The sequence below is a fragment of the Lissotriton helveticus genome, chromosome 1_1, assembly GCF_964261635.1.
Source record: "Lissotriton helveticus chromosome 1_1, aLisHel1.1, whole genome shotgun sequence".
In the NCBI taxonomy this organism is placed as follows: domain Eukaryota; kingdom Metazoa; phylum Chordata; class Amphibia; order Caudata; family Salamandridae; genus Lissotriton; species Lissotriton helveticus.
Genome location: NC_136057.1, coordinates 1,440,284,194 through 1,440,299,155, shown reverse-complemented (window position 1 = coordinate 1,440,299,155; position 14,962 = coordinate 1,440,284,194). Strand labels below are relative to the sequence as shown.

The 14,962-nt window shown below is 44.3% G+C and overlaps 1 protein-coding gene across 5 annotated transcripts in view; it reads left to right on the top strand.

Annotated features, from left to right (window-relative positions):
• The window catches only part of BRME1 (break repair meiotic recombinase recruitment factor 1), a 547,771-nt gene extending 537,228 nt beyond the window's left edge, over window positions 1-10,543 (top strand). For all 5 annotated transcript variants that reach the window (XM_078685587.1, XM_078685594.1, XM_078685593.1 and 2 more), the window contains one exon: window positions 10,163-10,543. In XM_078685587.1, coding sequence (XP_078541713.1) covers window positions 10,163-10,289 — 127 coding nt within the window. In that variant the 3' untranslated portion in view covers window positions 10,290-10,543. The remainder of the gene's footprint in view (window positions 1-10,162) is intronic.
• Window positions 10,544-14,962: the final 4,419 nt, after the last annotated feature.

Here is a 14,962-nt window from a genome sequence, read left to right as displayed (position 1 = left end):
GCAACCAGGTGTGGGGCCAGCTGATCTGCAAATGCTTTATAAAATTCACATGTGAAGCCGTCAGAGCCTGGCGCTTTACCATTTGGCAATGATTTATTAACAGTGATGACCTCTGACAGCCATGCTATTGACACATCAGCAAGATATTCCATGATTTCCTCTGCATTGGCAGTTTCCTGAGATGCGTATAAGTCCCCATATGCTGACATGAATTCTCTTAATATACCCTGTGCATCATATCTTAAAAAGCCCATATGATCCTGAAGCGCCCGAACTATCTGTGGGGCATGACCCGTACATATTTTAGCTGCCAGACTCCTACCAGGTCTACCCCCTTCCCCATAGGATCGTGCTATTTGACGTTTCGTGATATATTTTAGTTCATCATCAGCATATGTTTGATATTCCACCAATGCTGTTCTGATTTCTCCTAGCAATCTGGTATCTTGCGTATGTTCATAGTCTCGCTCTAGTGTTCCCAATTTGTCTTCCCTTGTGGCAAGCTGTCGCCTTATATCCTTAAGTATACCAGCATTAGTGCTGATACAGACGCCCCTGATCGTTGCCTTAAAGGCCTCCCACAGCAGGCCATGGTTGTCAGTTGTAGGAGCGTGCAGTTCAAAGTATTCCGTTATGGCTTTATGAATAGTATCGGTGTATACTGTGTCTAGCAATGCTTTTGCGTTAAACCTCCAACTGAAAGGTGGCATGTATAATGTGGTATGACCATTGAGAGCAGTACGGGATTATGATCGGATAATGTCCGGGGCATTTGCTTGACACTCGTCGTCCAGAGTGATATGTCGTCTGTGCCCAACCAGTAGTCTATATGTGACCAACTGTTATGTGACACAGTTGTGTGTGTGGGCTCTTTATGTGTGGGATGACAAACCCTCCAAATGTCAGTGAGGTGCATGTCAGCCATTATTTCCTTAAGCGTAGCTAATGCATGTTTGTGAGGTTCTAGTGATACCCCAGATCTATCCAGGCCGTCTTGCAGAGCAACATTAAAGTCACCACCCCAAAGTATTGGAACGTCCCGCAAATCATGCAATCTGGTCCACACTTTACGATAGAATTCAGGGTCATCTACATTCGGTCTCTAGTAAAAGAGAGGGACCCAAAAACCCAAAGGGGTAGGGTGCCAAAAGACCAATGTCAGAAAAGAATTTCCCCTTGGGTAAATTTACTACAGCTTTCACATTTATATAAACAACATTCAATTCACAGAGGAGCAAAGAGGAAAGTATAAAAATAATAAAAAAGCTTCATGAAAAATTCATTCAGGCCATACGTATTTATTAAAGCCAATTGTTGCCCTCTTATGACCCCTATTATCATCACATAGCGCCCCTCTTCATCCTTAAGGACCTCAGTTACTTTAAAGTTCAGACCCTTCCTTACCAATATGAGGACCCCCCTGGAATAAGAGGAATAGTTTGAGCTATGTGTTGATTCCGCCCATCTATGAGCTATATCGTTAGTTGCATGTGAGGCTATATGCGTCTCCTGGAGGAGAGCGATGTCAATACTCAGTCGGTCAAAATATACAAAGATCTGGCGGATTTTCTTCGGGTTATTTGAACCTCTATCGTTCCAAGTTAAAAAATTCAGATGTTTTGATTGCAGTTTCTCAGTGGATAACATTTAACCTAATTATCTGATATTTTGCAGAATATTATTCATAGCATACATGTCACATATGGATTCCTGTAGAGAAGTATCAACGTCACATATTGTTATATAGTACTGGAATTATGCAATGTCTCTCAAGTGCATTAGTCCAAAAAAGAAATCCCAACTTTGTTCCCCCCAACCCCCATCCACTTTAGCGTCCCAATCATGCCAAACACAAATCCCTTCAAAGAAAAACTGTAGAACTAAACATTTGTCGGGGAGCACCCACGTGGGGAGTCCGCCCGGTGCACACATCTGCATCCAACATAAGGGATATGACCAGGTGTCTATTAGTTGTGTGGACTGAACATGGTTTGGGTATAATTGTTGGCAGTAGCAGTATTAATAGCACACATATAACATGATGGAAACCTAGTCATACAAATGTACCCATAATCCCCTGTTAAAGCTCCCAGGCGATAATGACAGTATGTTCGGAGGTAAATAAAAACTTAGGAGTACATTCACAAACCGCAGTGTTGTGACCAGGTACCACAAACAATGTTACTTTCCATTGCTATATGCTAAGTATAACATATGCATACTAAAGTTAATCAGTATAGGAACACATGAGATATAGTACAGCGTATACACACAGCAGTGTTATTGTCCGTGTCAAAACCAGAATTATGGGTTTGAGTGTAGCGTGTAGCGCTGGGGCTTATCAGTCAATGTGGGTGCTATCTCACTGTATGCACGCCACTACGCGGTCCATGAACGCACCTCTATAACAAGTACAGTACATTCCAGTGCACACTTGCGGGTAGGTTATAACGTCTAGGGTGGTAAAGCATAGCAACCCACCTTAATTGCGTGCAAATAGCATGAGACTACAGTGTGAGTTTTAAGTGTCAGTGGTGCACTGTCCCAGCAACGTGTCGCTCATGTATCTTACCAGACTTGGAATTCGGGGAGTATCATGGTCCTTGCCACACCAGTGATTGTTCATTCCGAGTCCTGGTTTTGCTCGTCTCGATTCCTGTCCCTGCGTCTACGATGGTGTTGTTTCAGAAAGTCTTGTGCCGCTTTCGGTGTTTGGAGGATTGTGGAACGGCCATCATGCGTCACCTCTAATCTTGCTGGGTATAGCATTGCGTATTCCATCCCCAATTCACGCAGCTTCTGTTTCACTGGGTTGTATTCCTTGTGTGCCAATTGAACCGTCACAGTGAAGTCAGGGTAAAATTCCAACGTGTTGCCCTGATAGTTTATGTCCCGCTTCTCTCTTGCCAGCCTCAGGATGGTGTCACGATCCCTATAATTAAGAATGCGGGCCACAATTGGCCGTGGAGTTGTTCCTGGTTTCGGCCTCGGGGCTAAGGACATGTGTGCTCGTTCTACTAGGAGAACTGTTGAGAAGGGCTCTGTACCAAACACGCTGCGGATCATGTCTTCCACGTATGTTTCCATCCTTCCATTGTTGGTAGATTCCGGGACACCTGTAATGCGGACGTTATTGCAACGGGATCTCGCTTCCAAGTCCTTCGCTTTGTTTTTTATGACATCCAGTTTCTTCTCGATGTCTGAGCGTTTTTTGGTCGTGGAATGGGATTCATCTTCTACCGCGGCGATTCTGGTTTCGGCCTCGACCAGGCGTTCTCCATGTTTATCCAGCTTGGCCGCCATATTGTCAACACGCTGCGTAATGGTGTCTAGTTTTCCATTGATGTCCTGCAAACTCTGTTGTACGGCCTGCAGCACGTGTTCCATGCCGCTGGGCGGTCTCGCTTCACCTTCTGTCTCGGTGTCTGAGTTCGCCGTCGCGCCCTTGGTATGCCTTTTTGACTCAAAAGACAACTTAGATTGTTGTTTCTCCGGCTTCCCCATTACAACTCAGTTGGATATTGCCAGTATACAGCTAGAACCAGAGGCAGCGTTAGGGAAATCACAAAAGGGCCAGGGTGCGTCTCCACACCTTATTCTGTGAAGTTGACCCTGCATCACAGCCAGATCCAGGCAGAGATCACAGAAGGGTGGCGACAGAGGTGACGTTCTTGTTTTAGCAGGACGCTGAGGCAAATGGGATCCCGCCACCATTCAATGCACTTCTTATATGGCGTCAGATGGATAGTTTCTACAGCAGGGTCCCATGATGAGCAGCAGTGCAACCATGAACACCACAGATCACCAGCTATATCCGTCAGCAGAGGAGCAGTCAGTTAAGGGTCACCCACGCGGCTAATTATTACAAACGTGCCATGTGGCACCACAGCATGCAATAGCGCTCCGCTTGTATCCAGGACAGTGGCAACCCGGCTACAATATGTTGTTGGGCTTCACGCTTTCATGTACCACGCACCTGTCTCAGACGTGGGGACTCTGTCCTGCCAGGACACACAGCGCAGGCGGTACGAGTGTGCTAGATGTAGTATGGGTGCTCTGGGTCGCCTCACGCTACATCTGTAGTAGGAGTGGGGTTGTATCTTACAGTCCCAGTATGCAGGCTCGGCGTCTGCCTGATCGCCACACATGAAGTGTTGCCGACAAACGTTAACCACTGCCGCCGATGATGTGGACCGCCATTTTGAGCCAGCACCGCATGGCGCATATAATAAGCGTGTGTACCACGTCTTCCAGTGACGCTAACGTCTCACCTCTGCATATGGGGGAGAGTAGCGCATATGGTGTTAGTTCCGCCGTTTGTGGTGTAGGCAGCAGTGTAGCACAACCGCAATTCTCTACCGTTTACACTCCGATCTCGTCTGGTCACTGGGCACCACCATCTTGTGCAAGTCGCAGTCCGCTCAGCGCTGCTCTTTCACTGCCGATTTCTTGTCCGTTTGAACGTTATTACAGCAGCATGTGGCGATCCTGCCAATGCCACTACGTTCCGACGCCCTTATCTGCCCTCATACCGTGATTTCGTGTCCGCAATGTCGTCGTTTTCACAGCATGACAAACCTGGTCGGCGGAGCTGTCTCAAATGCAGCCATGCCGCTGTGCGCCCTCTAGCGCCCCCTGGTCGTTGAACACATTTTTAAGTATGACTTATGCAAACAATTTGCCTCCCCATTTAACCAATGTTATGGACTGCCAAGCAGGAGCAAATCAACGCCTCCCTCTCCCAATTTCTTTGTATGAGATGGAAGGAGACGCATGGGTATAGAGTCATTCCTTCCTTTGATTGCTTTTAGAGAGGGATTGGGCAGAGCTTGTCTTTCTTCCTGAATCTCTCCATATTTTTTTATTTGGTTACAGTTGCAGGCATAATCTTGGTCATGTCAGGATTGCCTTTGGAGACAGCACAACCAGCATTGACCTCCATAACAACTGAAGCCTTCCCTGTATTATTGAGATCTTTATAAGCCACACAAATTTGTCAATACAGCTTCATGGTACTGTAAAAGACCTAGGGCCAGATGTAGGAGAGCAAATACCGGTCGGTAACGGCCGATTTCGGCCGTTATCGACCGGTATTTAGGATTTGGCATGTAGGGGACATCTCATTTACAGAATCGGTAAATTTACCGATTCGGTAAATATACAGAATCGGTAAAATACCGAATCGGTAAATTTACCAATTCTGTAAATGAGATGTAGGTGGCACTTCAAAGAGTGCCACAGGCCCTTAAGAGTCGGTATTTTACCACCCAATCCAATTGGGTGGTAAAATACCGAATTCAGGTGTGCATGCACATCTGTGCATGCACACCCTTAGGGCATGCATGTGTGCCACATGTTACACGTGCCTTTATTCGGGGTGCTAGAGGGTGTCAAAGTGACACCCCCTGCACCCTTGCAGGATTCGGTATTTACCGATTCGGTAAATACCGAATCGGTATTGCCCATTGATTCCTATGGGCTTCAAGGCCCATAGGAATCAATGGGCAATACCGATTTGGTATTTACCGAATCGGTAAATACCGAATGTTACCGATTCGGTAAATGGAAATTAAAATTTACCTACATCTCCCACCCTCTAATTTACCGATTCATAAATACCGAATCGGTAAAATTCGGTATTTAAGAATCGGTAAATTAGAATTACCTACATCTGGCCCGAAGTGTCTTTGCAGTATTTGTGTCAGTCTTGAGACTTAGGAGAGCCTCGTCTACACCTTTCCCAAACACAGTGTGGCCATTGAAAGGCATGTCCAGGATATTTGATTGGATCTTAGAACACAAGGCTGTAGATCTTAACCAGCCTTGTCTTCTCACAACAGCTCCTCCTGCAAACTGACAAAAGCTTGCGTTTGAGGCGTCTATTGCTCAATCAATGATAGTTGCTGAAGTAAGTTCTTAGCATAGTTTTAGCAGTCTTCTTTTTAGGCTTTGGGATAAGGTCAAGCAATGGTGCAATTACGTGTCACATTTGACAATCATAGCGTACATTGCTAGAGGGTTGGCCATTTCAATTGATGTTGGTGCCATAGGAAAAATTATTTGGTCCAGATTGTCTATACACCAACTATCTCTGTCTAGAAAACCAGAGGAATGGAGTGATGCGATTTTAAATCTCAAATGAGCAGCTGCGGTTATCATTGAATCTGGTGTCGGATGACCATAGACAATAGCTGGGGCTGAATCTTAGGCTCCATAATTCTTCTCCAGGCATGGTATCACAGCTGGAACAGAAGCCTGTGTTTTCATTAAATTTAGACCTTCAGACCAAACAATATCCAGGATTGAAATGTATCTTGTAGACGTACATAGCTACAGTAAATACTGTTGTCCACAGTGACGTCGTCGAGGTTGTAGTTTTCAGCGGTATTGACATCGAAAGTATTTGTGTCATTGTCGACAGTGTTGTCATCAACAGGCTTGATGTTGAAGGTATCACTACTTCATTGTCAAATCCATCAGTGCAGGAGACGGTGGTAGAGGAGACACACATTATGCTATAATTGGTGGTCTCGTCGTTGCAATGGTGTCATCAACGGCCTGGTCGCCAGCAATGGTGTTGTCAATGAGGTATTTTATGTTATAGTCACCGACTAAGATTTCTAAGGATTTTTCCCTTTTTGTAGCTGGCTTTTCAGTTCTAGAATGACATTAATTTTTTTGCATCTTTTGCACTGACAGTCTCTTTGCTGGAATGCTTTCCTGGTCCCTGCTTAGTATGTGAAGAGATGACTGTTCACTCTTGATCTTGATTCTGATATGTGTCGGCACTGAAGGATCAAAATTACATGATTTATCACAATGAGGAAATTTAGTATATTCTTTTTACTCTAAGGTAACTTGTCTTTCCGACGTAACAAGTGCGTACCCTGCCCACTCTTATATCACACATTTTACAGTTCAATGTTGACACCATACATCATGCACCCTTTGAGCGCAACTCTGCCAACTCAGTGCCAGGCACTTTGCTATTTCGCTCTGACACTGCACCCCATACTAACTCTTGACTGTTATATTCCATATAGGTACCCTATATAGGCGCAAGTAACACTGCAACCTTTCACCTATATCCTTCCCTACGTTACATACATAACGGTTCATAGGGACTGACCTTAACCTAGATACAACACTGCATTCAGAACGCTGGTTTTTCCCTAGTTCGAAACTTATACATTATGCATGAGGCTTCTTAGAAGCACAGCAGGAGGAACATCTCCTGTATAATATCTCTGTATAAAGTTCATGCCCGATGTCATCCTTTAGGCCGACACAGTAACACAGCAAGGTAGGACCCCTGGGGAGACTTGTGGGTATATTTATACATAACATTTTGCATTAAAAAGAGAGAGGAGACTGTGACTTCATGACTGACACACTGACCAGAGACGCTGATGTTCCTGCATAGAGACCCTCCAGCTCACAGTGGTCTAACATCCCTCGCGGGGTGTCCAACTCGAGACCAGGATGGAGTCCCATATTTTCTCATTATCAGGTAATGGGGTTGACTAGATCCTAGAGGGATTCTTGGCATAACACCTACATAGATGCTAAGTACATTTAGGTACATCTAGTTAGGGAGACATTGTAGGAGAATGCACTTTTTAGCATGTATTTTATGTACTTGTGTATATTCATTATTACTGCAAAATGGTAGAACTGTACCATCCCTTCACTTTCATAGTACTGCTAATCATATACCTCTGCTACTGTCTAATGGTTGTTACAGCTCATCTATTCTACACTAGAATAACAACTGTTCAATAAATTCTTATTGAAACACCCAGACTGTTTATCATGTGTATCTCTGAGACAAACTATGGGGCAGATTTACAAGCCCCTTGCGACACATTAACGCCGCAGTTGCGACACTTCTGTGATGCAGCGGCGGCGTAAACCATGCGCCATGTTGTGACTTATTTACAACGTGACACATCGAGGGAGATGCGTCACGTTGTAAAGCCCTGCGCCACATTAAACCTTTGTCAGGTTTAATGTATGCAGGGTGGGCGTTCTGTCGGAAAAAGACTTGTAAAAGCTTGAAGCAGGCTTTAGGAGTGGCGCAGCACGTTAGGTATGGGCGGTCCCTGAACATTGCTGGAGTTGCGTCGCACTTGTGACACGACTCCAGCAATGCGCCGCCCTTACGCCATCAAATGTGACACGCATCTGTCTATCCATGCGCTACGGTGCACCGCATTGTAAATGCAATGCATCCGTGGTGGCGCAAGGGTAGAATTGTGTGTCACATCTTTACTGGCACATCCCTGCTGATATGCAGGGATGCGCCAGTCCTTGTAAATCTGCCCCTAAGTGAGCATGAGTGACTGAGCGAAAGGTAGTATATTGTTTCCACAATTCTGGGGGATCAGGGTTGTCATGTTCCGAGGTTGCCAGAAACTATTCTCTCAATGATAAGAGGAGATTCTAGTGGCACTGTGAGCTAGCTGATACGGACAGGCTAACATATCCGGTGGGGTTGCATGGAACCAGTCTGCCACCAATCCCACAGTTTGTTGTCCAAACGTGCAGATCCTGTATAGGGTATATATGAACTACACAACATGACACCACATGCCTGACACTCTCAGAATCTCCACTCTGACACATAAAAACTCTCCACTTTGTAACCACACATATCAGTTTGACACCACACAGTGCCAACTGGCAGCCCTGTTTAAGCCAACATAGAGATATACACTGTACTCACACACACCGATTACTCTGAAAACACCAGGCACACTAATATTAAATCACCTCCTTGACCGCTTTAATACTGCATTTCTCTCTTGATCCACCTTATAAGATCTAATTTGAGACTGAATTAAAAAAGGACCCAAAGGTAACGCAGATCAAGAGTCAACATCTCCATTATAGAAGTAGATGCATCAATATGTAATATAATAACATTCTTGAATAGTAAATACTTTGCTTTGTTTGAGCAAATTTCAGACAAGCCAGCAGTACATGGCTAAATGCTTCTGGCATTCTATGAGGGCACAAGGAATTTCTTTATACTCATGAAGTCCATTATTTGCAATGTATGGATGTTTGGGTAAAAACAAATCCTTGTTAAACTAAGAACTATACTGTCTGAAACATTGTTAAGATAGTCAAAACCAGTGGATTTAACATAATCGATTGAGCCACATCTAGCGTTTCTTTGTTCTAGTAACGTCAAGGTGAAAGATATTTGACCTAACTTCTAAAGGGGGCCTATTTTAAACCTTATCAAGCACAACATTAGGTAAAAGAGGAAGCAAATGCAAGATGTCATACTTTTTAAATTCATACAAGCTCTTTTTTGTATTAGCCTAATTGGTATATCTTTTAGAAGCCGACAGTTCCGAAAATTGAGAGTGCATCCTTCTTAACTAAGGAAATTTACCGCAAGCAATTCAGATTCAGGTGAAAATCTTCCAGGCTTGAGCTCGTGTCTGATACCCACAATGCTCGCTGATAAAGGAATACCCAAGGCTCATACTTTGCCCTTTTGTCAGTACTGGTTTAAGAATATGTGCATTTTTTGCTTATTGATCCTAAGAGGTTCACCAAAAGCTCTACATAAAGAGAGTTGAACTTCCTTAATCCAATCACAGTTTGGAGAGCACTCCAACTAAAAGAAACAAACCCAAATATTTATACCACCAGTAATCGAATAGTCCAGAAATACCATGAAAATTTTGTTTTGATTATGTCCTGATATTAACTGTGTTTTAAGACATTAAAGTTGTATATTTTCTCACCGTAAACTGCAACCTTTTCCAACTGCATCTAAAGCCTAATGGGTGTCGGCTAAGAACTGCTAGATCGCCTGCATAAAGTATTGCATTCAATTCCTTATCTTATATTTCGAGGGGACATGCTCTGCATCTTTGAGAGTGCATGGCAAGTCTGTCAGAAATAATGCAACAAAAGGTGTTCCAAGAAAGAGCATTGCTTTCGACCGTATTCAGTCTTAATTTTATATACCATCACTGCTGCTTTTCTTCTCTTTCATAATTCTTTCCCTTTTATAATTCTGCCCAAGTGTAATTTTGCCATCCCCTCTTAGCTTTTCTTATACCACTGTCCCCTTCACCCACTTCTGTTGGTAAAGACATGCATGACTCTTTCTTGAAGCATATCTCTATCTCACTTTCTGCAGCCGCCTGATCATGAACACACATAGGGACCTAGAGTGCATCCGGAGGCTACGGCACCGCAGAGGAAGACCAGGGGCCAAGTACCTGCCACACACTGGCTTTATCAGCAAGAAGAGGAAAGAGATGTAGAAGGACTCCTTTGACCAGAGCGGAGCATCTTTACTCAGAGGAGACAACTTCAACCCAGAGGAGGCTATTTGCCCTCATGGAGAGTCTTCACACCAGTAGAGCATTTCCAAAACAAGAGATTTGTCCACAGAAGTATGTTGTCCTCTGCATAGGAACATTGTCTCCCAGAACTGGTCCCTGCATCCAACTGTGCACATTTCAGGGTTTTCCTTTACGTTGTTTTAATGCACATTAAAAACAATTTTGGCAGAGTATCTCTGAGTGTTCCCACTTTGTGTGAATACTGATGTTATTATTGTGGCTTGTGTGAGGGCGTTTCAATGGTGCTTTTCTATGTGAGTTATTTCTGTAGAGGTACTGTGAGTGTGTTATCTGTGAATGCTTTGCATGCAAGTGCTAAGCTTATAAATGCTCTGTATGATTTTGCTTCTGCATCATTTGTATTTTTGTGGGTTCATCGTGGTATTGTTGTAAGTATGGGAAGCCTCTATAATATTTTCAATTGTAGCTGCTCTTCGCTATTCACGCTTGGTTAATTACAACCAGTAATCGGATCTGCTTGTTTTTTACATATACATATAACAATGACTTTTGCCAAGGCATTTTCTTCAGAGCCTTTACTGCCTACATTCTTGCTGCCAGTCTGCCTACCCTTATAGTGGGACAGTGCTGCCATCGACAAAGAACCTCCTGGAGGGCTGAAGGCCCCGAGGGCGCGCCACAGAGCCAAAAGTTACCGGACACACTCTGGGGAGGACTACTGCCCCCAGAGTGCTTCACTTCTCCATCAGCTGCTGTGAGTGCCGTGAGCGAGGGGGAGGCTGGACAAAGCCCAGACCAAGGGCGGGCCCGTCTGAGCCCGTCCGAGACTGGAGAAGACTGGGCTGGACCACGGTATTGACATTTTTTATACCGTATCTTCTAGAGGCCTCTCTGGTATATTTTGGTATATATTTGGTATATATTGTGTTCCTATATCCATCTGTACTCATCTGCTTGTGTTAGACCGTATACTGATAAGAGGTCATCCCACAGGATCCTGTAAATAATTGAGAACACACTAATGCCTACTTGGGTCTTAAATATAGTAAGGAACAGAGAATGAACAAGCGAACATCTCTCACAGGCCAAGGGGTAGCTGGGACCCTCGATGCCTTCCTACAAAGTGCAGAGTCGGTCCTAAGGCATGAAATCATTTTAACTGAGCGTAGGTTATTATTATTTTTTTTAAACATATTTTATTAAGTTTTATCAGCATACAAAGCATCTCAAAATACGTTTCATCCTTATACAACAAAACAAGTCTCTTAACTGAGCGTAGGTTATCACTCGAACCTCAAGTAGGACTCATGCACCCACTGACTATAAATTCAGAAGTTTTAGTCCCTACCTCGAGTGAAATGCTAAAACCTGCCCTAGATAAGGAGGTATCCCTGCTGATATCATCCCAGGAAGAGGTTAGGTAGTCAACGTCGATGCCAACAGCCCAGCCTGTACCTGTCCGAGAAGTACCTGACCAGGCCTCATTAAATAAACCCAACGTTTAAACGAGAGGCCAAAAAATGAAGATTAGTCAGGGTAAGGGCCTAGTACCCCCATCAAAAAAAAGACATGGACAAGGCCCAAACACACATAAAACACACACCATAGGCAAAATAATACAGGGACAGAGCGAGAAAATGCCAGGTTAGTGAAAACCTCAGAGGCCGAGGCAAGTAATGGGAGCACTCTTCTAGCGGGGGAAATAGAGGATACGACACAGCCATTCTTCTGGGATAAATTAGAGGGTATTCTTTCAAACCTAATTAGACCATTGATAACTAAGTTTATCAGCTTTAGAAGTAAGGCTACAGAGTTTGGAGGGGGCTGTCAAACGCTCATTGGAGCACACACAACCAGTCCTGCAGATACCCCCTGAGATGGAGTTTACCACCAATAATACTCAGTGTCCGCCCGGCCAGAGCACTCAGCATATCATTCTCCCAGTTAATACTGCCCCACAAGCAAGACCAAAAGTTAACTCAGAACACAAACTAGTTTCATTGGCCGCTAGCATGCACATGACCAAAATGACCCTAGCATGCCCTACTACACAGGTAAACCAGGCAAATTCAACCAGGCCAGAGCCCAGGGACAAATCAGGGGGTCTAATAGAAAACAAGAAGCCAATTATTTATCAGAGACGACCTCCTTACATCTTCCACCTGAGGCCACACCTTATACCGTTATTTTAACTAATGTACCCCCTTTACAACAGGGAGTGTTTGAGCACTGGTCCTCCCTGAAAAATAAGGCTCTGCACGCACTCGCTACCAAGACGGGCATTACCTACGCCCTATTCTCAGAATTTAAGATGGCCCGTCGAATCCTGGGTAGGCTCTGAACCTAAAACATTATCAGGGGACTGTGTAGTGATCAACTTTAGATCACCGGAACTGGTCAGACATATCCTTTATCAGTCCAGGTGCCACATGGTGAGAAAAGGGGGGATGGAGGTAGCCCCCTTAGGTTTTTTTACCAACCGCCCCTAAGGTCTGAGCAGGCCCCCCTATCTGATAATAGTAGAAGTAGTCTACATCGTAGATATGGTATCCCAACTTTTAATTTCTTTGACCCCCTTTATAGTCTGGATTGAGTAGATTGACTAGCCTCTGTCTCAGGCAACATTGTAGGTGTGAAGGAGACACAAAATAGTACTACCCAGGAGACTAACTATGATCTGGGTACCTCATGGAAAGAGGAATTAATAAGCGATGTAAGACCCATACAGGCTGAGGGATGTGCAAATTGAGTGGGAGACGTTGGGGGCACGATATATCCGTTAGAGCAGGAGTCGGATCTGTCAGGGATACCTAAATTGCCCACCCTGGACCCGCTAAATGTAGTAGGGCCGCCAAGTTATACTCCCCTGGCAACTCCAGATCCTACAATTTGCACGGTGGTGTCTTGGAACATCGCAGGGCTATGCACAAAGATTCATAACCCAGTTTGGGAGGCCTTTGTGGAGAATATAGATATTCTGTGTTTGCAGGAGTCCTGATCAACTGAACCTACACACTTAAATGGCTACAAGACATTTCACACCTCGGCCTGGGAGCGAGGCCCAAAGGAGAGATCTTGACATACATCTCAAACAAGCTGCCCATAACTAATATCACCCTTCACCAGGGGAGAAATCATTTTCAGATGGTTGAGTTAGTCCCTACTGCAACCCACTGTATTCTTTTTATTAACTTGTATAATAATATCATGCAAAATGACCTGGAAAAAGTAGTATAAGAAATCCTGGCCACAGTAACCAAAATCTCGGATGGGAAGAGCAGAGACATAATGACTCTGCTGATGGGTGATTTTAATTTCGGATTATGCCATAATGCGGATAATAGATTGTGTGGCACTTATAATAATGAGGATAGCTGCATACACCCACTCCAAGACGGGGGACATATTTAACGATCTCACTTCTAAATTAGATCTGGCTTTTGTTAATGAGATCTTAAACACCCCAGTGAGTTTTTTGCCCACATTTAATGGGAGAGACTTCGTCACCACAATCGATTTTATATTGATTTCAGCTACCTGTGCCCATGTGCTACTATCCAGTGCGGTTGGTGATGTCGCCCTAAGCGATCATTTCACCCTTATATTAAAATTCAATACACGCATGTATATTCAGAATAAGCATGGTGTAAATACCCGCATGCAGGAACCGGTAGAAGTGAACTCAGTAAATGGACTCTCACTAATGTGGTCCCAGGTTGATCCAGACTTGCTAACTAAATATGTTTTATAGACGTGTAGGGCAGAGATAGAAACTTGCTTAAGTGATGATGCCCAGGATACATCAATAGTGAACTGTTCTGAAGAAATTACCAGGGTAGATAGAGACTTAACGACAGTACAGTTAAAAAAATAGGCCGAAACACTATGGATGGTTTAGTGCAAGGTGTACTGGGGCATACTCTAACCTAAAAAAAAGTACTCCACATTAAGCCTAGATCGCTGCCCGACATCACACAAGCTAGACTAGAATACAGGAGGGCTATAAAAGAAAGGAAACAGTCCCTCCGTAATGAGGCATGGGACTCCCTACATAATGCGGCAGAGCTGAAAGACAGTACAACCTTTTGAAAGGTTCTGAGAACCCCTTTCTTAGCCCCTAGCACAGGACCCTCTGTGGAGATAGCCATCACTGAAAAAGAATGGATTACCCATTTTTCCAAATTATACATTGATCAGGGGAATGTAGGTAGCTACCCGGAAGTCTGGACCCCAAGTAACTGGGAAAATATTGACCTGGAAATCACCTTGGACGAGGTTACCAGGGCCTTGGCACAAAGCGCAGGCGGAAAAACACCAGGGCCCGATGGGGCACCGGTTGACCTGTACAAACATAACGTTACCCTGTGGGGCCCATACTAACTCAGGTCTGTAACGCCAGCATAAGGTCCACTCTTCCTTTTACCTGGGCAAAATCTATAATCATACCAATTTTTAAAAAGGGTAATCGGGAAGACCCAGGTTGTTACCGACCTATCTCCCTCCTAGATTCCATGATCAAGGTACTAGGGAGGGTTATTTTGGAGCGATTAAAAGTTTGGGCTGAGGAAAAGAGGATCCTATCAGACCTACAAAATGGGTTCCGCGATGGCCTGGGTACAATTGAGCAATCC